The 23,581-nt window shown below is 40.1% G+C and overlaps 1 protein-coding gene across 2 annotated transcripts in view; it reads right to left on the minus strand.

Moving 5' to 3' along the window:
- NR2C2 (nuclear receptor subfamily 2 group C member 2) overlaps positions 1–23,581 on the minus strand; it is a 126,802-nt gene that overhangs the window by 15,696 nt on the left and 87,525 nt on the right. For both annotated transcript variants that reach the window (XM_027863895.1, XM_027863894.1), the window contains 7 exons: positions 13,912–14,112; positions 11,082–11,184; positions 8,262–8,441; positions 5,362–5,509; positions 4,098–4,191; positions 2,092–2,225; positions 993–1,170 (listed from right to left, as the gene is read on the minus strand). In XM_027863895.1, the coding sequence (XP_027719696.1) occupies positions 993–1,170; positions 2,092–2,225; positions 4,098–4,191; positions 5,362–5,509; positions 8,262–8,441; positions 11,082–11,184; positions 13,912–14,112 (1,038 nt within the window). The remainder of the gene's footprint in view (positions 1–992; positions 1,171–2,091; positions 2,226–4,097; positions 4,192–5,361; positions 5,510–8,261; positions 8,442–11,081; positions 11,185–13,911; positions 14,113–23,581) is intronic.

Consider the following 23,581-nt stretch of genomic DNA (forward strand, 5'->3'; position numbering starts at 1 on the left):
CATGCAAAGTCTTATGTTTTTATTTTTGAAATTGATCTAGTCAGCGTTAAACAATCCTAGAGCCAGTCTTGCATTCTGAAGGCAGTAATCAGCTGATCCAGCTCACTCCTCTGCTCCCTCTCTCCAGGGACCAAGGGCTTTTGTATTTGAATTAGTGGCCAGGTCACACAGGACCATGATCCTGCTCACTAAGGTATCACCATCATCATCATCATCATCAAGTTGCTGGTGTGAGTATTATTATTTCCATCTTGTAGATGAAGAAACTGAGGTTTGGAGAGGTTCTGACTAAAGTTAACCAGCTAATGGCTATAGTATTAAGCTGTTGTATGTCAACAGCTCATGAAGATGTGACGAAAATCTTAATTTGGTATAGGGGAAACAGGGCAAAATTCATGGGCAATAGCATTAATAGTACTCATTGACAATGATATGAAAGAAGGTTGTAGTTAGCTATGAAGTAACATTGAATAAAAACTTATGAAAGACAAGTAACAAAGAATTTCAGTTTTGTCTGTGAAAGAGTTGGGAACTCTAGCTGGATGTGGGCTGCTAACACCTTCTATAATCAATTCTAGGACTGAAGGTAAGATATATCAACTCAAATGACAGGGGGACAAGAGGGACATCTGTAGGGTGGACAAGTCATCAACAAAAGTTTGTATAACCAGAAAAATTAGTTGTTAATGAACAGAAGGATTTTATGAGGATTTACTGAAAGGAGTAGACTTTAGTCCTTGAAGGTCTCTGGTCCAAGACAATCTTGATTAAAGCAAAGGAAGAATTAAAATATGGTACTTTTCTCCTTCATAAAAGGAAGACATTCCTGAAATAAACTTTCTGAAGCAAGCATATCAAATGTCAGTTCACTAAAAAGACCTAACTCAAAGGTGGGACTGACAACAATTGAAACTAACCCTGATGAACCCTCATCACTTAATTATCATGACCTCACAAATGAGGACAGCAAAACCAAGAAGGCAGGCACATACTTTAAAGGTGACATGGGTATCTGTGAGTAGGGGTCCCTCTACTTCGATGATGGGTGTTGACTGATCTCTACTGATGACATGAATGTTTCCTCCTCCTGTAGGATCCATCCCATCTGCTAAGTTTGGTGTTGAAGAGCCATCTGTGGTGTTAAGTGCTTTTGCCAAGGTATCAAATGCCCTGAAAGCAAAAACAAATCATATACAAGTATGTGAATCAATAGCCTCCCAGAGAGAATAAGTCACAAACTTTGGGCAGCTCCAGGATGACAGGACATTCTCAACATTTTACACAACATAACAAAGCACACTATCATCCTGAATTTTTATGCAGCTTTTTTTCCTGAAGAACTTAAGGTACTGTAAAGTGTGAGTCTTGTTCAAACATACAATATACTTTTAAAGTAGGGAAAGGAGGATGAATCATACAAACTGAATGAAGCCACAACCTGGATTCTATTTCTACCTCAGGCTGCAAGCAAATGGGGATTCCAATCTAGTCCTCATATTTTTACTTAGAAAAAAAATAGCAAACAATAAGGTGGAAATGACTTGTTTACTTGTGAAGAAAGCCAATCTCAAAAACAGCCTTGTTGTAAGGCATTTGGGATAAAATGTAATAGTAGAATTTTGGGAGAGAAATATGAACTCTTTGCTGACAGAAGCCTGGAACCAACTAATGCTACTTTGACTCTGATGAGCTTTATAGTTACTCAGGAAAAAGAAAAAGGAAAACTAAGGATAAAACTGAAGGAAAACTATTAATAGCAAAATACAACAAAAAGGCCGAATAACTGGCAAGTCATGTTCATTTAGCAAACGAAATGTATTAGAGGTGTTTTTTTCTCTTTTTTGCTGTCTGTCACTAATTATGCAATTCTATTACTTACTTTTGACTGCAACCAATTTTGATTGATTTGCTCACACAGGGCAAGATGTTAATAACTACCATTTAAAAAGAGACAGGCTGTGGTCTCACAGGGACACCTTCGAAACTGTACTGACTTGTCTAAATAAGGATGCAGATGTCACGACAGTCTAAAGAGTAAAAATATCCAGTCACCACCTAAGGAGGCCTTTGTGCATGCTGCTGAGTTCCTACCGAGTGATCTCACTTGCTGATTGGTCCTCCTGTTGGATTTCTGAAGGGTCACCGTTATTCAGAGATTCATTGAGGTTGGCAAGGGATGTCACTACATTTGCCAATGTGCCTAGTGCACCCTGGCTTGTCTCAGCCTAGAAAAGACAAACACACGAAATCACACAGTCAATGGATGGCAGGCAGAGACAGGCTCCGTGCTCATGCTGTGGCCCCACACAGGTCTGACCCCAGTCTAAGAGGCAGACAGGATGCAGACTCTTTGAATACTCTGTTCCTTACATTTAGAAGGGATCCAAAGTCTTCAAATAAGTTATCTCACTCAGGTGGGCAGCACCACGTTTTCTGAGGCAGGTAGGTGAATGAGGAAGCTGAAATGAAGTTCCCTGGGACTAGGTCTCTGGTTTACAAGCTCAGATTCTGGTACTGTATTCATTAGACCCTGCTGTTGACTCTTCCAAACCTTCCTGCTGACATAATCACTTACCTCCCTTCTATGGAATGTGGTAGAATGGCTACAGTTTTACTCACCTGCAATCATAAACTTGCTTTCTGCCAAACGACCATGAGTTTGTTTCACAACACAGTAGGACCGCCTCATCCCCACAGGCAGGGGCAGGTACATTTGCACTGTAAAGAGCACTCATTTTTTGCTTTCTCTGAAAAACTATTTTTCTGAGAGATGTTCCTTAGTGAACCTGAAACTTCAGGCTTTTCATTAAACGTGAGACAAACAACAACTACTAGCTACAATTGTTAAGAGGAACCTTTTTAGGCAGTATCACGAGCAGAACTATCTTAATCAGAGAGGCACCAACTTTTGCTCCAGTTAATAAATTATACTAGAAGTCTGATTTTGATTTATTACTTTTATGCATCTTCATTTGATTTAAGTCAGAAACAACCATCTTTTCTAGAAAAGCACTGGTCAGAGGGCTGGAGGGGGAGAGAGATGTGGACTAGGTGATCTCCGGGGCCCTAATAGTTCCGCAGTTCTGCAAGGCCCTAAGCTCTGTGGTGATGGGTAACACAGGAAGACTGCTGCATCAACACAACAGCTGCTTAGAAAGAAGCAAAGGTCACTGATTGTGCAATCCAGTATCATTTAGGAAGAGCGTCTTCTCACGGGATGAAACTGTCACACTTGTACTTTCCCCTCTGGGTATCCGTTTTCCTAGGCTTTTACTTCAGCTGGTTTTAATTCAGCCACATCTCTCCAATGGTACATATGCCATGTAAGTCTTGTGTGCCATGGATTCAATTTCAAACAGCTGATTTACCACCAAGCTCATTTTTAGAAGCCTAGCTAAGTATGTGGGCCCAGGACAATTTTATAAAAAGGCAGTAACAGATTTTTTTCAAAAGGGACTCGGAACAAGGGAACACAACTGCACAATAAATGCCTGTCAATCTGTGTGCTAGATAGCAAAGTATTTCAATCAGAATGAAGTCATGGCACTTTCAATAAATGAAACAGAGCTAAATGCTAACATGTTTCAATGATTATGAAATGACAATACCAATGCAACAACAAAAAAAATCAAGTTTCCTTTAAGATAATTTACATTTTCATGTGTAGTGTTGAGTTGAGTGGTGATGGGTCCTTGTCATATTCTAAGTAAAAAGCAAACTATTTCAGTGAGGGCAATAAATCCAGCACAGACACAGACACTACCAAGGTGATTATTTATGTTAAAAATTTTGTGATGTACATATTCCAAGTAAATAGTAACTCGCATTTTCTAATACTGTTTATGGTTACAAAGTACTTTCACATGCTTCATCTCATTAAAACCTCACCATAACCCTGGGAAGTAGGCAGTAAAAACATTATTTTTATTTTAAGATAAAGATATCATGGATTTTTGGATCCTGGGGCTAGAACCCGAGGCTGGAGCAGTGCAGCCATTTGCCTGAGGTCCCACTGGTAGGACGCAGAACCCAGATCTCCTGACTAGAAGCCCAGAGTTCTTTCAAGGGAAGGAAAACCACAGGCGACAGATGGTTACCTTGGAGTCAGCAGCAAGAAGGACTGTACCATCATCACGTATCAAAGGTTGTTGGATATTGACAAGCATTCCTGGATCAAGAAGACCTGTTTGTCTATTAGAGACATAAAGGCATTCAGAGAAGCATCTGATGTTTTACTAGTTATACTATTAGGATTTGTTTATGTCATATACTAAAACTTTCAAAAGTCTTAGGAATAAGGTTTGGACTATCTTTAACAAAGGAAGAATCTTGACAAAGATCTCTATAATGAATAGTTGATTCTCCTTTACTTGGGGTAGGGATATCCGAAGCAACAATCCATAAGACTGCTTTGAAGTGTTGTTAAATCTCCAATTTGGCAGCAGTTTGCAGAAATTCTGCTAAGAAAGTGAGGCTCCTTTCAGCACATCACAAATTTGGTCTCAATTCTATCTTTCTTCTATATCAGGGATTCTTAAGCTTTCTGATGTCCTAGACCCCTGTGGCAGTCAGTCTGGTGAAGCCTGCCTATAGACTCCTTCTCAGAATCATTTTTTTAAAGGCAAAAATAAATTATATAGGATTACAAAAAAGACCAATTACAACGAAATGCAGTTATCTAAATTAAAACCCTAAACCAAAAACAAGTTCATGGACCCCAGTTCAAGAACCATATTCTGCATAGATCTTTGACTTCCTTGCCTTTCTTTCTTGAACCTTTTAAATTATGTTTGACACATGGATTAATTAGACTATAAAAGTGTCAATGCATTATTTACTGAGTATCCAATCTTGTCCGAAAGGAATTCAAGAAAGAAGGTTTTGAGTCAGTACTTGGTGAAAGCCTCAGATGTTTAATTTCTGAACAATTGCAACTAGCAGAAAGTAAGTTTCGATATTAAAAAAAAAAGTCCTCCCAACAAAACGAGCAGCCAAATGACTTACAATCTTTTTTGCAGAGGTGTCACGACTGTTACAAATAAAACATTTTTAGGCATGAATCCTCATCTTTATGGGGGTATAACTGGGAGGGTATAATGGAAAACAGCCACAGAAGAGACAGGATGGAGATGACTGTGAATTCAGAATGGGCTCCCATAACCCTCTGTCATATCCTACCAGTTAGCAGGTATAGATGATGAAGTAGGAGGAAGGTGTGACTCTAAGGTGTCCTTATGAACAAGATGACAACACCCATTCAGGGGTCTGACTCCTCCAGTATCCTGAGCTTCCCTCTGCCTCAGTCTCATACCTTCATTCTTACATCCTTCTGCAAACATGAGGGGCAGGTCTGCCACTGACCTTGTTCCATCTTTGTCTGCTACAAAAGTTGGCGTGGCTATCAAGGGACTTCTTAAGTCTTTCCTGATGTAGATTTTTTCTGTTGAAGCTGCACAATTGGTGGGTTTCTCCCGTTGTACATCGAAAGGCTTCCTTTCACTCTGAACAGCTTAAAGAACAACATAAACATGTGTTTAAAGAAAACATCATAACTAAGGAAAAAGTACCCAAAGCACCAAAACACCCAACCATTATTAAGAAACCAGTTACTGAAGGGAGGACTAGCTGCACTACATTAGTTTGAATGATTTTTTAAAATACTAAACTTTTTAGGAAAATGAAAACCTGACTTAAAAATGTCCATGATTCTGTTCATGAATTCAAAGGAAAGAAAAAGATCTCAAGATGTCCAACCAGCTTGTGCAAGAAAGAAATGGGTTTTGGGAAATCCATTTTTAAAGCCCAGGCCATCCAGACTTGCTTTGCTTCTGCCTCGCTGGACTTTTCTGTCTTCCTCCTCCCCCCTCACTTTCCTGCTCCTTTTTGTAATGTCTTCTGTATTAAAATGCAAGATCCTTCTTAAAGACAGTTTTTTTTTTCTTGAATTTGTATTCTCAGCACTTAGTACAATGTCTGGCACACATTTGCTCTGTCTGTCCATCTCTATAAGGTTTTGTTTAATTGTTTCTTCTGCCAGTAAGAAGGATTCAGGACTTCAAAGTGGACAGGCCCTTTTCCTAGGCTAGGACAAGTTGCTGGGGAAACATTCCCCCCCCCCCCCCCAACCGCCATCCCTTTCAATAGTTTATGTCAACAAACATAGGCTTAAGGAAATACACTTATGTGAGTTAACAGAATGAAATTAAGTTTAACTTCATGGTGTAAATTGGACCAAATACACTGAGGAAACATCCTAATCTTAAGTTGAACCTGCATAAAAAAGACATTGTTTGCTATTTAACATCTCATTAGCAAGCTCTTCTGTAAAGAATCAAATATAAAGTGACTATGCATGCCAGGAATAGAATAACAGAAATGATGGTATTTTCAAAAAGAAAAGAACAGGAAAGAGTCCTCAGGGCCAGAAGCTGGGTAACCTGTTACTAACACTGTATCCTAAGTTTGCTGCTAGATCTGCCATTTGGAATGTATTAACTCTGGCTGCTGCTGCAGCAAAGTAATAATGACTGACTTAAAGATGTCACTTTGGTGATTGTACCATCTTTCAATTTACTTGGGGTAAGAGCCAACTTACCAAAAAAAAAAAAAAGACGATTACACTAGAACAGCACCTAGGGTCTTTAAGGTGCAAATGGTTCTCCTTTTCCCTAACTTCATTGTGTGCCACCAGTAAAGCTTATGTGCAGTGAGTTCTCTCAGAAGACTACACGGGAGAAAGTAAGAGAGCCGACGTGGTGGGTGAGTCCATGGGCTCACCAGATGAAAAGTGAGATGTCACCCCAAGGTCCTCTTCTGGAAAGCTGCCTCTTCCAGGCTGGTCCCGTTCTAGGTTAGGAAGCCAAGCGCTGGCGCCCCCCAGGTAGTCCTGCCTTCGTTGTTCCGGGCTTTTGCTCTGAGTCCGGTCAGCCTTCCAGGCAGTTTTTATGTTCCCGTCTGTGGTCTCTGCTGCATCCTAGAGTTTGATCTCCATAGTTTAAAGCCTGACTCTAAATCCTGTTTTCTCTCTTCTCATGACAGTTTCAGCTTAAAATTTCTGGTCCTATGTATAATATACCACGTGGTTGAGTACAGAGATGGTGACTAGTTTCTATGTTAGTCATTTATGAGTTAGCCTACTAAGGTTAGATTTCTGCCAGTTGACTGGCTTTCACTTGTAGCAATAAAAACACAGATCATTCAGTTATTTTGGCTCACTGTTGAAGAGACTTACCTGAAAGTGACACAGTCCCTTTCCCTGACAACTCCAGGACAAGTTGTCCTTTATGGTTAGGTCCCAATTAATTCGAGTAATGATGCTGCCCCTCCTCCATACCACCCCCTCTCTTAAGTGGTGGTATTATTTGAATTCATAGAGCCGATGTCCATCGCGCTAGAACCAACCAATGAGGACACTTCATATAATTATAACTTTGAATAGTATGAATTCAAATACATGGGACTATCCTGTGGATGCACTGTGTGCACTATCAAGACTTACACATGGTGGAAACCCACCTCCTTCTCTCATGGGTGAAAATAGCAAGATAATTATTTGAAGCATACTTTTGCATTACTCAAAAAAGAACACAGAAGATGCTGATATACATCCCGGCTGTCAGTAGATCTGCCTCTTTTCATATTTAGGGGAAAGCACTAATGAACAGCTCACTACAGAAATTTAACATTTTTCTGTAAGACTGGTAAGTCCATAGCATGAATGCTATAAAGAAAGGGCCCAGACAGTAAGACTATTTGAATAGAATCCTTCTTCATTATGTCTGGTCTCAGTCCCTGAAGAATAGGAACTATGTCTAAAACAGAATTTCTTTTTCTTTTAATCTCCATAAAGAAACTAGAGTAATGTCCTACCTATAATAGATGCTGCACACAGATTACTCACTGTGCTTTAGCTACCAAATTAATTTTTAAAAATACCCACTGCAAGGGGGCAGCTAGGTGGCGCAGTGGATAGAACGCCAACCCTGGAGTCAGGAGGACCTGAGTTCAAATCTGGCCTCAGATACTTGACACTTACTAGCTGTGTGACCCTGGGCAAGTCACTTAACCCCATTGCCTAGCCCCCCTCTAAAAAAATACCCACTGCTATAACCACCAAATTTACACTGAAAGTAAAATGTAGTGGCTGCTGAGTAATCTTTTTCCCCTGGAATGTTTTAAAAGCTTTCAGTTCCTGAATAGGATTGTGTCCATTTTTTCCTGCATCAAGTATACTGTAATTTTTAGTATTACTCATTACTTACATTCCATTTTCATGCCCATCTCTAAGCACTTTTTAAGTCTACAGAACTGGCAGCGGTTTCGATGATGTTTATTGATGATACAGTCCTGGTTGCTTCGGCAACTGTATGTCAAATTCTTCCTTACACTTCTTTTAAAAAAACCTTTGCAGCCTTCACAACTGACAGCCCCATAGTGACGACCTAGAAGGAGAGAAAATGAAGGGGAGTTCACCAAAAGAAAGCCAAGCTTCCCTCCACCCCAATAACACTTCTAAGTCGGGTCTTGATGGTTCATACAATTAACTCATTTTAAATGTAATTTTCAACATTGGAGGGTATAGTAAAGGAGAGGAGTTTATTAGTTTCAGACTGTCTCTGAACACAAATGCACATAACTTTTCTGGGGAGAAGCGGAGTAATAAGAAGGAGAGATGAAGGAAGGAGGCCACAATGACTGTGATGGTTCAATGCTAGATAAGGTCATGATGTCACCAAAGACTTTTTGACAGGTGTCATGGGTCAGTGACCCCTTTCTGCTCTGGAATTTGGAGGGAGCTAGAGTTGCTAGACTTCTAGTCATCCTAGAATACCATTATGAAATACAATTCAACCTCCTCCTCTTTTTTTTCTCCTGTCACCTTCCTAAGTTCCCATCTCCAAGTTCCCCTCTATAATTCATCCTGCATACCTGCCCCTTGGCTAATTATCCTCCTGGTCCCTCACTGCTGTTTTGAATAAAATACAAATTCTTTAGCTTAGCATTTAAGGCCCTCTGCAGTCTTTTCACATTACTCTTCCTGCCCCTCTCACCCCCAGTGCTGACAAACTATGTTACCTGATGTTCTCATCTCCTGCCATCTTTGAACCCCATACCTTTGTTCACGTCACTGTCCATACTCAGTATGTCCCATTCCTGATGAGATTCTTCCTTTCTTTCAAGGTCATAAAGGCCTCTCTGAGCCCTTGGGCTGTATGTGATCTCTTCCACTCCCCCACCCCCCAAATCTCTCACACCATGTTTGGACCCCTCTGGTACACTTACTAAAATATGCCTTGTATTATGGTTATTTGTATATTTTAACCCCCGACTGGGACTGGAACCTTTGTGAAGGTAGGTATTCTATCTCATTTCATTTTTATGTTCCCAAAGTCTGTCTAGCAGTATATAGCACATGGTAGGTATTTTGGTATTTTCTCTGACTCTGAATACGTATACATCAGTGACATGTAAAACTACCACTAATGCCTCAGGTTGAGTATATTTTGTTGTTGTCTGAGCCTAAAAGAAAACTGTGGAGATTGAAAGCTACTGGTAATTTCGAATCTCCTGCAATGCCATTTTTTCCCCTTTTACATGAAGACACTACTAATTTTCTGTTGTGCCTTAAGTAATTTTCTTTTTTCTTTTTTTAACTTTTAAATCTAAAAATGTATTCACAACTTCTGAGAGGTTGATATCATTCCTTCAAAAAGTTTTGTAATATGGACAAAATGCCAAGAAAAATTAGATAAGAGCTTATGCTGAAACAAAAACATATGACTGATGTATACAAATTTTAAAAAGCATATTACAGGCAGGATAAATGTAGATTACATTTAAAATATCTTAAATGACTTAGCTACAAATCTGAATTATGGCAAGACTGTTAGAGTAATTACAACATTCACTTTAATGAATTTTCTTTACATATTTAGTCAGTGTCTGGTTTTGTAAGATAAAAAAGGAGATGAATTTACAGATACCCCTGCTTATTATACACATTAAAATATTCAAACAGTCACATGATTTGTAAAAATGCATTAAGAACTTGTATCACTACTTGTATCTTGATCCTCCTAGGGTGCTGAGGAAGTACACTGCCATTGTTGTAAGGAAAAAACTACTAAGCAAACTAGACAACAAATTTGGGGACTGAAATTATACTCAATCCCCAGCAAAACCAAGAAGTGCAATCGAATTTAGGGAAATTTTGCTCCCTTGGCCTTTAATTCATAGCCTTGAATTGTTTTCCCAGAAGCAGAGATGGATTTGCATTTATCTATCCACATTCTCCCATCTAGCCTTCTTTAGGAACAGTAGCATACAACTGTGAGCTTACTGGGCAGAGTTCAGGGCATGGTCTGTGGAAATGAAACAGAGTGAGGTTAAGTGGCACCGTGCTCTAAACCACTGAGAAAACTGGACGTAGACTCTAATGTAACTAACATATGTGTGTATGGATAATCACAAAAGAAATGTGGAATGTTACTATTAGAAATAGTACCAGACATTAAGTAAGTCACCCAAGAGTGGCAAACACTGTGGCCATGTTCATTCAGTGTTTTCAGGGGTTGAAAAGAAACAACGGGCAGGTCAAGTGCTCTTAAAAAGAGTTCTGACGTCAACATCTATTCCGTCATAAAAGCCAACTCAGGTAGGGCCACGTGCACGAGCAGTCTGGAACAAAGAATAAGATGTTTTCTGGGTCACAGGAATACCCATCACTAGCTTGCCAGGCTTTTAAATGACGGCAAAAAAGGAAGCAAAGAAAGGTTAAGTCCAGGAGGTGAGTCTGGGCCCTCCTCAGGACACTCCTCTTTAGATCACTCTCCTCTTAGTGATAACATTGGAGGATCAACCCCTGCATCCACAAGTGGGCAAGAGTCAGTTTTCTCACACCTGGTTTGTCTACCTCCCTTTCATTATCTCAGGTTCTGCAGCTAAAAAAGTAGACTTTATTTGCATTTCAAAATGTTTGAGAAGTTTCCTAGCTTCTTTCTCTGAACTGTCTCCAGCCAAAATTTGGCTCATCAGCTTTTTTGCAGGTTTCCCTACAAAGCGCATACTTTGAGTTTATTTACCTGATGCTTTGTCTCCGCACACCACACAATATTCTACCACTTGGGGCCGCTGGACATCTGCTTTCCCCAATAAGCGCTCAACAGAAGCAGAATCAGTCACAATCTAAGAAGAAGTTTGGAAACAGTTAAGTTGTTAATTAACAACTGAATCACCTGGCAGTAGGACTGTTTAACCACAAAGCCCTAATCCTGTGCTGCTAAACAAGGGACACACCTATGGGAACACCAGTAATTATGAGGCTTCCAATGTTTAATCTCATCATTGCATCCTCTAATCCAGGGATGGGGAACCTTCTGCCTCTAGGCCACATGTGGCCCTCTAGGTCTTCCAGTATGGCCCTTTGAATCCAAACTTCACAGAACAAATCCCCTTAATAAAAGGATTTGTTCTGTAAAACTTGGACTCAGTCAAAAGGCTGCACCCAAGGACCTACAAGGCCACATGTGGCCTCGAGGCTGCAGGTTCTCCACCCCTGCTCTAACCTGTCATCAGTAAGGACAGACAGGAAAAGACTATGTGCACACCATCTCTCTAACTGCTTCCGTCTGACTGGTCACTGCAGTCACCAAGGGTACACATTTGTGACATGGTTTGGGTCCAAACAGCAGGGTGGTGGGCTATTGGTCTACATGAGGGCTGGACCCTAGCAGCCACAAAGATCATCCAGATGAGAGGCACTTGCTAAGTACTCCTGTTATCTTTCTCTCTTACTGTATGATGCCATGTTACTATGCAGGTAAATACATTTAGCAAAATATCCAGAATGTTTGACTGAGTATTCTCTCATTGCTTCAGTGGAAATGACAAGCCAGGCCCCCCTGGGTGTGTGTGTGTGACTTGACAATAACAACAGTAGTACCTTATGTTTCTCTAATGCTTGCACGTCTCCAGTGTCTTCCTCCAAACAACACTGTGACCTGGGTAGCACAAACATTAGCACTCCCGTTTTAAATACCAGGAGCCTGCGATGTGGAGTGTTGTGGTCCCATGGCCCCACAGCTAACAAGCACCAGAGGGCCAATGTGGGGCCCACATCTGCACTTATGTTCAGTACCTCATCTGACCTCCGTCATGACCCTACAAGGTGTGAAGGAATTACTGTCTCCATTTTAGAAATGAGGAGACTAAGTGGCAGAGAGCTTGTTACCACGAACTGCCTCAGCCTGTGCTCCAGGTCTCCCGACTGCCTCCATCTACAGTTCTCCCAGGGTGCGATGCTGTTACCACTCATACTTTGTGGGTGGTAACTGCAAGGAAAACCTCAGTGACAAAATCCCCGGCAAGCAGCAGCCTCCTGGCAGATATGGCTGCAGGGTACACAGAAGTTCACTATTCTTTTTTGACTGGGCCACTTTACCTCTAAAACCTCCTATGTTTCTCTTCCTTTTTTTAAATGCACCAATAATAGACACAATCAACTTGCACTGGTGTTGACAGGAAAATGCAAAAAGGGACCATAGGAAGAATGTATCCTTGACTGTGGTTATTGTTAAGGCTGACAGTACCTGTGTTAAAAAAAATCACTAACATAAATCCATTTTTTGTGAGGTATGTAACAAAAACAAAATCATCACAAAATGAAATAGTTCCCTTTCCCTGATGTTTCATTCCTACTTTCTTCTTAGTGCTTACTGAAACCAGAAATGGTCTACAGGGCCTGAACTCCTCTCTGACCCTCAGAGGCACTAGGGGACACTCCATGGCTAGGGCTGGTGGAAGCTTCTGAATGCTGCTTTCTGGCCATCTTCTGGTCATACAACGTGTGGGAAATGAAGTCCCAATCCTTTGGGGGAGGGGGGGATGGAGGGAGTGTTTATCTTTATAACCCTGACCCAGAGCACAGTGCCTTACACAGAATAGAGAACGAAATGCACATGACATTGAACTGAACCTCTGGCCCAACTCTGCAGGCACTTTTCTTTCTTTTCCTCTTCCACCAGCACACAAGTCTTCCTTCTGCTTCTGACCACACTGCTGCTTTGAAGGTCTGTGCCCTGGCCCCCAAATATTGAACCAAGTATATCTAATAAAGCAAACTGGGTGATGAAGGCCTAGAATAGGCCTATTTTCTCCATCTATGGAAGAAGGTGTTTGTGCTAGATGACCTTCAAAGACCCTTCTATCTCTAATGCTCATGGCTCTACAACTACTCTCTGAATTTAGTAGTGTTTGAAATGGAACAGGACAGAGATAATCTAGCAAGAGGGACTGTCATGCTGAGTCCTGGGATACATGATAAAGGAGGCTGGGCTAAAACCACTATGTAGGCAGTGTGGCATGTTACAATGGATGTTACGCCTTGGGTTAAAATCCTGCTTCCTTTGTGAGCTTGGGTATGTCACAAATTTCTACATATCTAAGATTCCTCCTCTGTAAAACTGAGGGGAAAGGCTAAGGCCAAGGTCCCTTCAAGCTTCAAATCTACAATCCTATGATTTCAGAGCCAAGGTGGAAGTTAAGACTGAAACATGGGATCGAGACCAGCAGAGAGTAGAGTCAGTGGCTGGAGTCAAGATGGACCGTATTTTGAAGTGACGAGAGCCAAAACAGATAGAATGCACCTCCAGATAGAACAGATCATGGACAAGAGGACTTTGGGATTGAAGCAAGCCTATCTCTGACAAGATTTAAAAAATCTTTCGGCTAGAATGGAAGCTAGTGGCTGGTATTAGCCCAGGGTCTGAGGTTCAAAGGCTGTGGCAGGGCAGCAACTTGCTAGCCTTGTGCCTAGCTCTGCCAGAAGGGTCAGCCTGAAAGGAACAAGAACCAACCACTTGTCTGAATGTCTACGCAGCAGAATGAACCCTGGTTCCTACTGACTGTGCTTACTTGGATTCTGCCAGGAACCAGGTTGTCCGTGGTGGTGAAAATAAGCTGCTTGGCACTGGATGTCTCAGGTGATGCCAATATCACCTTTCCTGTTCCAGTTCCATCTGGACTGGTCAAGATAAATTGCTGTTTCGGGGATACGGAGGAGTCCACTGCAGTCACTATCTGGATTTTCTGTCCTGTTTGCTGATCTGTCACAATCTACAAGATAAAATGCAGGAGGATTTTGAGAAGCACAAGATGACATTTATATTTCTAAATGCTGCTATAGAGGGGAGATGTTTTTGAAAGGACACAACATAAATAACCATGGTTTTGGCTACTACTGTGATGGCAATAATAACTTACCATATAAAAATGTAGAATGCTTTATAGTTTTCAAAGTGGTTTCACTTATATTATCCTAGCTGATCTTGACAACATCCCTGGAGGCCAGTAATATCTCTATTTAACAGATGAAGAAACTAAGGCCCAGAGAAATTAAGTGATTTGCATAAAGCAATACCACTCTACTAAGAATCCCAGATTAGAACTCAGGTCCAGTGTTCTCAGTCTTGGGTATTGTGGGAAGAGTGATATGGTAGGAGTTAGAAGGACCTGTATTCCAGTTCCAACACTGACACTTACTGGTTGTATGACCTGGGGAAGGCACTTCACTTAGCTTGTTAAAAAGGGATATTAAATATCTGCATGATCTCCTTTCTAGAGTTGAAAGTAAAGTTCTTTGTAAACCTTAAAGTGCCATAGAAATGTGAATCATTATTGTATCATGATGCCTCTCAAATTAATGAAAATATGTGGGATTAAGTACAGAATTATACAAATGAATATTGATAAATTTTTAGCTTAGTACAAAAATAATACTTATTATTCAGTGTGTATATATATGTACATACATATATATGCATGGACACATATATGTATATATACACACATTTCAAAAAAGACCATTTTGCTACAACAGAGATTAAATAGTTCAAAATATGATAAAATAGTAAGTATTAGTATAAAATATATGACTAGTAAATGAGCCCACAATCTCTGGATAGACAGGCTCAGGCAGTCTTATAGGTCAAGGACAAACAGAATTAGAGAGAAGGGGAAAAAAAAAACCAAAAACCAAAAACCTCTTGTAATAATCCTTGTTATAACCTTCAAAATAGAAAAAAAAATAGAGAGAAATCCAGAAGAGAAATGTACAGCAAGGACATTTTGAGATATTTCTGCTTATGAAGTTTTAAAATATACTTAATTGGAAATGTTCAAACAGGACTCTTACCAGGGGTGCTACAAAAGGATTTTTGCTTTGAATGGAGGTTGGACCAGATGACCTTTGAGGTTTCTTCCAACTCTGTTCTTCTAATATTCGTTTTTTTTTGCTTCCTTTTAAAAATGCATGTGTATATAGTTGTAAATTTCTTTCCTAAAGCAATTTCCCTGTTAAGAAATTTGAAGTAGGGTATAGTAATGTTTGTGAAGAGAGTCTTAATGTGTAGTTAATTCTCAGCTTTAGAGTGCAGTCAGATGCACACACTCCCAGAGACATATCCTTTGCCAACTGTGTCTTCTTTCCAACTGTGTTTATCATCAAACCCTTCCTTTGCTTAGGTCTTTTATTATCCTAAACCTTAGAGTTAGAAGGGAAATTGGGATCATTTATCTAGTCGAATGCCCTGATCTTACATGCCTATTAAGCAGGATAGTAGGTGCTGGGGAAGAGATACACAAAAAGGGTTCTGGGTAGCTATGTATAATCTATTCATGTAGAATTAAGAGTTAATTACACTTGGCAAAGGATATATCTATAGATATATATCTATATCTTTCTAGATGGTTATGATAAGTTACTTCCAAAAAACAGTAGCATAATATAGAAATTTTTTTCACTTAGCTATGCATTTTTATTACTAAAGTTTTTCTTTTCTCATCAATTGGAGAGAGGAATTAGGGAGAGAAAACAAGCAAAATAAAATAAAAGTTACACCAAAATAAAACAAAATGAAGCCACTGGCGTATGCTATGGGATTTTTTGCATACTTCTTTTGTAGAAAGTACCTTAACGTGGAGCCCTAAGTTTTAAGCATGCTGTATTGACGTGTCAACGTGTTATAACTGTTGTAATTTGTATGCCAATATAAAACTGCACATGTAACCATTCTCTGAGAGTGCCTATCATTCATAGCAAACACTATTATTTTAATGAGCTTGCTAGAACATCACAACTGCCAGGTTTTACCAAAACCTCACTGAAAATTCGTATGGCTGTATAAAGAACATTGTCCTTGTCAAATGCTTCTTCTAGCTGTTCATCATGCAAACTACCCCATGTCTAGCCTCTGGGACTGTGCTCCAGGGGTTTCCTCATTTCTGGAGCTCCCTCCTTCCACAGGCCACCTCTGGCAAGCCTGAGCTTCCTCCAAAGCCCAGCTCAGGTTCTGTCCCCTGCAGGAGACTATTCTTGATCCCACCAGCACTTCTCTCTTTCTATAAACTTTATACTTGGCTAGTTATGCACATGCTGTGTCTTCCAAGCAGAATGCAAGTTTCTTGAGGGCTCAGACTGTCCCCTCATAGTTTGGCACACAGTAGTTGGCATAATAAACAACTGTTGAACACATTCATTTCCACAATGACAATCTTCACAGATGTATTCTGCAGTTGTAAACAGTAAGAAACTGGGGCAGGGGGTTTATGCAAAAAGAAGCTATTGGAACTCTTCTGGGCTTTCAAGGCTACTCAAAAATCTGGTCCCATCTTTTTTTGCCCAACTTTCTTTCTGACTACTCCCCACCAAGCACAATTCACTTTAGATCAGCCTGGCACCCTCACTACTTCACAACCATAATACATTCACTTCTGTTGCTAAACCTTCAGCCAGCCTTTGGCCTGTCTTTCTATGCAAATTCTCCTTATCTTTTAGGAGCCAAGGAAAATTAAATTTACTCTCTAAATCCTCTTTGGACAATACTACAATTCATGAGATATCTACTACAACTCTTTAGAATTACTATAGAATATAATCTGTACCACACAAGTTTGCACTTAATTAAACCATGTGCTTTGATTCTGATAAACACCTGCTTAATGAATTAATTACTACTGCCTTGTAATGTTCTCTAGATGTTTTCTGTATTAATCTTTTCTCCAACAAGACTGAGCTCTGTAAGGGCTGGGACCATCAGTAAGTACTTGTTGGCTGACTGACTCAGTGGATTTCAGAGCAGTAGTGTCGGAATGGGTAAATACTGCTATTTATCACTTCAAATAAGATCATTCCAATAAAAAGACATTTTAAAAATATGCTGATTAAGGATCAAAGCAGATGATCATGGTACAAAGTAGTTGGCAGAAGAAAGAACAGAATGAGGAAAGAAATCAGGGGTTAATCAACTCAGAGACTGAGAGAATGACTACAGGATGGAGAATATCTGTCAGGGACATGGAAGCAAGAAGACCTCAGACCATGAGGTGAAGGGAGCCTATAAAAGAGAGGGTCCCTGAGAAATGATTAAGACTAGAAAAACTGAAGTGGATTAAAAAAAAAAAAAACCACCCCATATATACCTGACAGAAGAATCTCTGGGTTAATAATCACTTTCTTCATCTAATTTCAAATTCCTTTCCAGAATAGTTGGACCACAACTCACCCAACATGTGTTTGTCCTTCCACAACCCCTCCAGCATGGACTACTCCTATCCATTGACATCTTTGCCAATTTCCCGGATGACATGGGTTGTTTCGATTGTTTTAATTGTATTTTTTTGTTAGTGATTTGGAACATTCTTTTATATGGCTTTTAAAAACAAAATTTTATTGATATCTTTTGTTTTACATAGCCAAAATTTTCCTTAATATCCTTCCTTCTTCCCTTCCAAGACAGCCATGCCACATACAAAATAACATTTTTTAATAAAAAAAAAAAGAAAAATTCAGCAAAACCGATCAATACATTAGAGTCTGAATACGCATGCAGTATTCTACACCTATAGACTTACCACCTCTGTAGGGTGGTGGTGTCTTCTCATATCTCTTCTTTGGGGCCATGCTTATTCTTTGTAATTTTGTAGCGTTCATTTTTTTTTTCAAACTTCAGTTTTATTTTTAGGTCTGACTTTTCTCTCTCCCACTTTCCCTTCCCCCACCCGTTAAGAAAGGAAAAAAAAAAACAAAGCTTGTTACAAATACGTATGATTAGGTGAAACAAATTTCTGCATTAGCCATGTCACGTTCACTTTTGGTTGTTTTGTGGATTTTTCCATTTTTTGTTATGGTTGAGTATATTTTTTTCCAGATTGTTACTTCACTCCACATCAGTTCGTGTCAGTTTTCCTATGTTCTACATTCTTTCTATTGTTTCTTAAGGGGAAGTACTATTTCATTATATTCATGTACATTTGGTATAGCCATCTCCCCTCTCCAAAAAAAAACACCCCAAAACCAAATAACCTCAAGATATTAAAATATGGATTGATGAGCAGAAGACAGTTTTGAAGAAGCTTATATCCTGAAACCAGATTATAGTACATTTGAAGAGGATCCTCATTATCCCTAATTCTTCCCCACCCCAAGTCTCTCTAGCCCTTAAAATGTCAAATCCAAGTCATGAACGCCTACCCCCTAACTACTTCAGATCTTCAGCACCTTCTACACTGTCACTTCTAATTTCCACCATCCAGAGATGGCCAATCCTCTTCAAGTGTCTTAATACCAGGCACATCCTGATATGGGCCCATCTTTCTCCTCAATATCACAGCTCCATCTCCAAAACTTTCTGTTTTGCTACCTGCATGATCTGGTGATCTACCCTAACTGACTGGTAGCCTATAACTGCTAAGCATCTCCAGTATCACAAGGAGTACATCATGATTTCAAAGAGGTATGATTCCTGCTCTCCAGATGCAAACATGGAGAAATATATAGTTGTTATCTTTCATTATTCTTCATTTGAGTAGGTGGAAAAAGCATAGGGAAGGGTGTAGGAGAATGTTTCTCTCTTTTGTAATTAAAGTAACACTTTAAAAACAAAATTCAATTGATTGATTATGCTGCCTCATGCTATTGTAATTTTCTGTGTCCTGAGCATTCTACTGCGGCTTCAAGGGCATGCTGATGCAAGTACAACCAAGTGCTAGAAATACAGTTTGAAAACAATATTCCTACAGCAGATTGTTGTTTTGTTGTTCAGTCAGCTCTGACTCTTTGTGACCCGTTTCCTGGCAAAGACACTGGGGTGGTCTGCCATTTCCTTCGCCAGCTCCTTTTACAGATGAGGAAATTGAAGCAAACAGAGTTAAGTGACTCGCCCCGGGTCACAGAGCTAGTTAAGCGTCTGAGGCCAGAACCGCACTCATCAGATGAGTCTCCCTGACTCCAGGCTGGCATTCTGTGCACTCTGGTGCCACCCAGCCGTCCCAACAGCAGTCATACAGTGGCCTCTAAGTCATCTTCCCTCCTTTCCCCAGCAGTTCAGTACCAGATTTCCATTCTTCCTCTTCATCCCAGTGGAGCCCTCTTTCTTGTGAATTGAGTGTGTGTGTGTGTGTGTACATATAATACATACATGTATGTGAGTATTATATATGTACACATATGTATGTATGGATGTATGTGTGTATGTATGTGTCTATGTTAAAGGCCTCCTGAGCAGTCTGATCTCCTAGTTCATTGATCTCTTCAATTCTCATGACATAAGCTAGCACTTACATACAGCTTAAGGCTTGCAAAGCTCTTTACGAATACTAACTCATTTCATTCTTACAACAACCCTGGTAGAGATAAGGAAACACAGGAGCAGACACAGAGGTTGAATGATTTGCTCAGGGTCACACAGCTAGTAAGTACCTGAAGCTGGATGTGAACTCAGGATTCCTGACTGATTTTATCACCTCTCTCTCACTCCACTTTCAGTCTTTCCCTGTTTCTTGGCTGCTTCCCTACAAATACGCCCATGTCTCCTCCATCCTCAAACCCTCTCATTTGTTCTAGCCATCCCAGTTACCTATTGCCCCATCTCTTCTGCATTTTGTGGCAAAATTCCTTGGGAAGGCTATCCACAGGTGACTCCATTATCTCTCCTACAGTCTGGCTTCTGACCACCATTCAACTCAGACTGCTCTCCAAAGTTACCAATGATAAGTCCTTGGGAGGACTTATGGGTATTGGCAAGGCCTCTGAGTCCTCTCCTAGTTGTGAAAGGTGGTGATTTTATCATCTCTGACGGCCTTTTCTCAGTCCTCCTTCTCGACCTCTCTGAAGCCTATGACGCTGTGAATCTCCCTCTCTCTTCTCTAGGTTCTCCCCCTCCTTTTCTATGCGCTCCTCTGTCTTCTCTGCTGGATTTTCATCCAGGTTATGCTTGCTGACTCTGGGCGTCCATCCCACAGGGCTCTGTGCTGGGTCCTTTCTCCTTCTACTCTATTTCACTTGATGATCTCGTCAGCTTTCATGGATTCAATGACCACCTTTATGCTGATGATTCTCAGTTCTCCTTATCTAGCCCTAACTTCTCTGCTGACCTCTAGTCTCACATCTCCAACTGCCTTTCAGACATTCTGAACCAGATGTCTTACAGACACCTTAAACATAATTGGCCAAAAGGGAACTCACTGTCATCCCTCCATAAACACACCCTCCTTCCACACTTCCCCAGTACTGTGGAGGGCACCATCCTCCCAGGCCCCCAGGCTTGCAACCTAGGTGTTATGTTCAACTCATCACTTTCTCTCACCTTCTATGGCCAGTCTGTTGCCACAACTGGGAGATTTTACCTTTTCTCTCCAACACACTCACTTCTCTCCTCTGTTAACTGTCACTGCCCTGGGGCAGGCCCTCATCACCTCACTCCTGGACGGTCTCCTTGCCTCAAGTCTCTCCTCACTCCAGGCATCCTTCATTCAGGTTTGACCACGTCACCCTTTCAGTCACCTTACTAAATTTACAACCTCAGCAGCTCCCTCTCACCTCCAGGATCAAATAGAAAATCCTGTTTGGCATTCAAAACCCTTAGTAACTGGATCCCTTCCATAATTTCCCAGTCTTCTTATAACTTACACACCACCATGTAATCTTCTATCCAGTGATGTCAGCCTCCTTGCCATAAAGAAGACATTGCCATCTTCTGACTCCAGGCATTTTCAATAGCAGTCTCTCATGCAGAGTATGCTCTCTCCCCTCATCACCACCTCCTGGCTTCCCTCAGGTCTCAACCTTTACAGAAGGTCTTTTCTAACCCTTCTTAATTCTAGTGCCTTCTCTCTGTTGATTATTCCCTATATATTCTCTATATGGCTTGTTTGTACATAGTTGTTTGCATATCATTGACCCATTAGATTGTGAACTCCTTAAGAAGTGACTGGCTTTTGTCTTTCTTTGTATCTCTAATACTGAGCATAGTGCCTGGCATATAGTAGGCACTTAATAAATGCGTAGTGACTGAATGAAACTGAGATAGTATGACAAAATGAAAAGAATGTTAGACTTAAGAATCAGGAGACCAGAGTTCAAATCCCAGCTCTGTAACTCATTCTGTATGAGTCACTTAACATCACTGTGTGTTGGATTATCTAGCCAGTAAAGCACCTTCCAGCCTGGACAGCCTATGACTATGGTCCTATCCTATGACAAGAACCCTAGTTTTTGCCTCTAACCCATGGCAGACACATCCTTCCCCCAAAATCACTGGGATTCAAAAAAAGGAACTTCATCAAAGGCAACCAGATTAAGTACCAACAACCAGGAAAAACTGTTTTGTGTGTTTTTTTAAAAGACAAAACAAATCTATAGCATGTGAAGTTTTATTAATGTTTAATAGGCATTCAAATGTTATTACTGTATATTACCACTAAAAGGACAGCTTAATTGGATAGACTGCTAAACACCAGACTAGTCTAAGAAGCACTGATGGCAGCTGACCCTACCCTGCCTCCCGCAGAGCTATGCCCCTTGTACAGTTCTGCTCACTGTAGCAATATTAAGTTGCTGTGTTCTCTCTGCCAGCCTTGGGAGGACTTATGGGTGTAGGCAAGGCCAGACAGCCTCTGAGTTCCCTCCTAGTTCTGAAAGGTGGTGATTTTATGATGTGAAGACAGCCATCCTGGACTCCTTAGCTTTATTTTCTCTGGGATGAACAAATCCAGTTCTTTCAAAACAATGCTCTAGAGATTCTTTAATATCCTGGTCATTCTCCTTTGGTTAGAGTCTAGTTTGCCAAAGTCCTTCTTGAAATGTGGGCCAGAAATGAACATGATACTCCAGATGCAATCTAGCCAGCAAAGAATACAATAGGACTACTATTTCCTTAATCTGGACACCAGATTTTTATTAATTTAGCCCAAGATTATATCAACTTTCTTGGCAAATGAGCCATACTTTTGGTTCATGTGAAGTCTACGGTTAATGAAAACCCCTTATGTCTTTTTTCATGAATTTTGGTCCAGCCAGGTGTTCCCCAGACTGTGTTTCTGAACTTCACATTTATCCAGGGTATTATCTGGTTTGTTGGTTTCAGATGATCATGATGATATGAGAACATTTTAAATACTGATTCTGTATTTCAATATATTAACTATCCCTCCTAACTTTGAGGCATCTACAAATCTGGTAAGTACACTTTCTATCTCTATATCTAAGCTATTGACAGAAATACAGAATATTACAGGAGAAAAATAATTCAATGGCACTAGAGACCCCTCTTCAAGTTGACATCAACATAGTAAAGGAAGGTAATCTCAGTGATAAAACTATTTCACTATGAAAAGTCCAAATTACAGAATATTTTTACTTTCAATTAGAATTTTGATAAGACTTACTCCTTGGAAACATGTAAAAGGAAAATAATCTTTGTGGCAAGTTTCTCTAATAAAGTTTGATATCTAAGATATATATGGAACTGATTCAAATTTATAAGAATAATAGCCATTCTCCAATGGATAAATGGACATAGGACATGAGCAGTTTTCAGATCAAGAAATCAAGCTATCAGCAGCAATATAAAATATTATGTGTATATATATATATATATATGTGTATATATGTAGAATGCTCTAAATCATCAATAATTAGAGAAATGCAAAAAAGCAATTCTGAGGTTCCACCTTATAGTCATGTAAAGATGACAAAAGAGGAAAATGATAAATGTCAGAGGCCACAGGAAAATGGGCACCTTGCTGCACTGTTGCTAGAGCTGTGAAGTGGTCCAGCTGTTCCAGAAAACAATTTGGAATTATGCCCCAAAGGTCACTAAATTGTTCATACTCTTTGACCTAGCCCCAAAGGTCACTGAATTGTTCACACTCTTTGACCAGCTACTGGGCCTATACCCCAAAGAGATCAAAGAAAGAGGAAAAAGACCCATAAGTACAAAAATGTTTATCATAGCTCTTTTTGTAGTAACAAGAAATAGGAAATCAAGGGAGTACCCACCTACTATAGAATGACTAAAGAAATGTTTTATTAATGTAATTATTACATTGTAATTGAATGTTGTGCCATAAGAAATGATGAAATTGACTGTTTTAGAGGGAACTGGGAAAACCTCTATGAACTGATTTGGAGTGAACTGGGCAGAACTAGGAGAACAATTTATACAATGAAAACAAACATTATAGAGAAAAGCAACTTTGAAAGTCTTTAAAATTCTGATCAATGAAATGATAAACCTTGAGTCCTGAA

Source organism: Vombatus ursinus, unplaced genomic scaffold (genome assembly GCF_900497805.2).
Source record: "Vombatus ursinus unplaced genomic scaffold, bare-nosed wombat genome assembly UNPS02014773.1, whole genome shotgun sequence".
In the NCBI taxonomy this organism is placed as follows: domain Eukaryota; kingdom Metazoa; phylum Chordata; class Mammalia; order Diprotodontia; family Vombatidae; genus Vombatus; species Vombatus ursinus.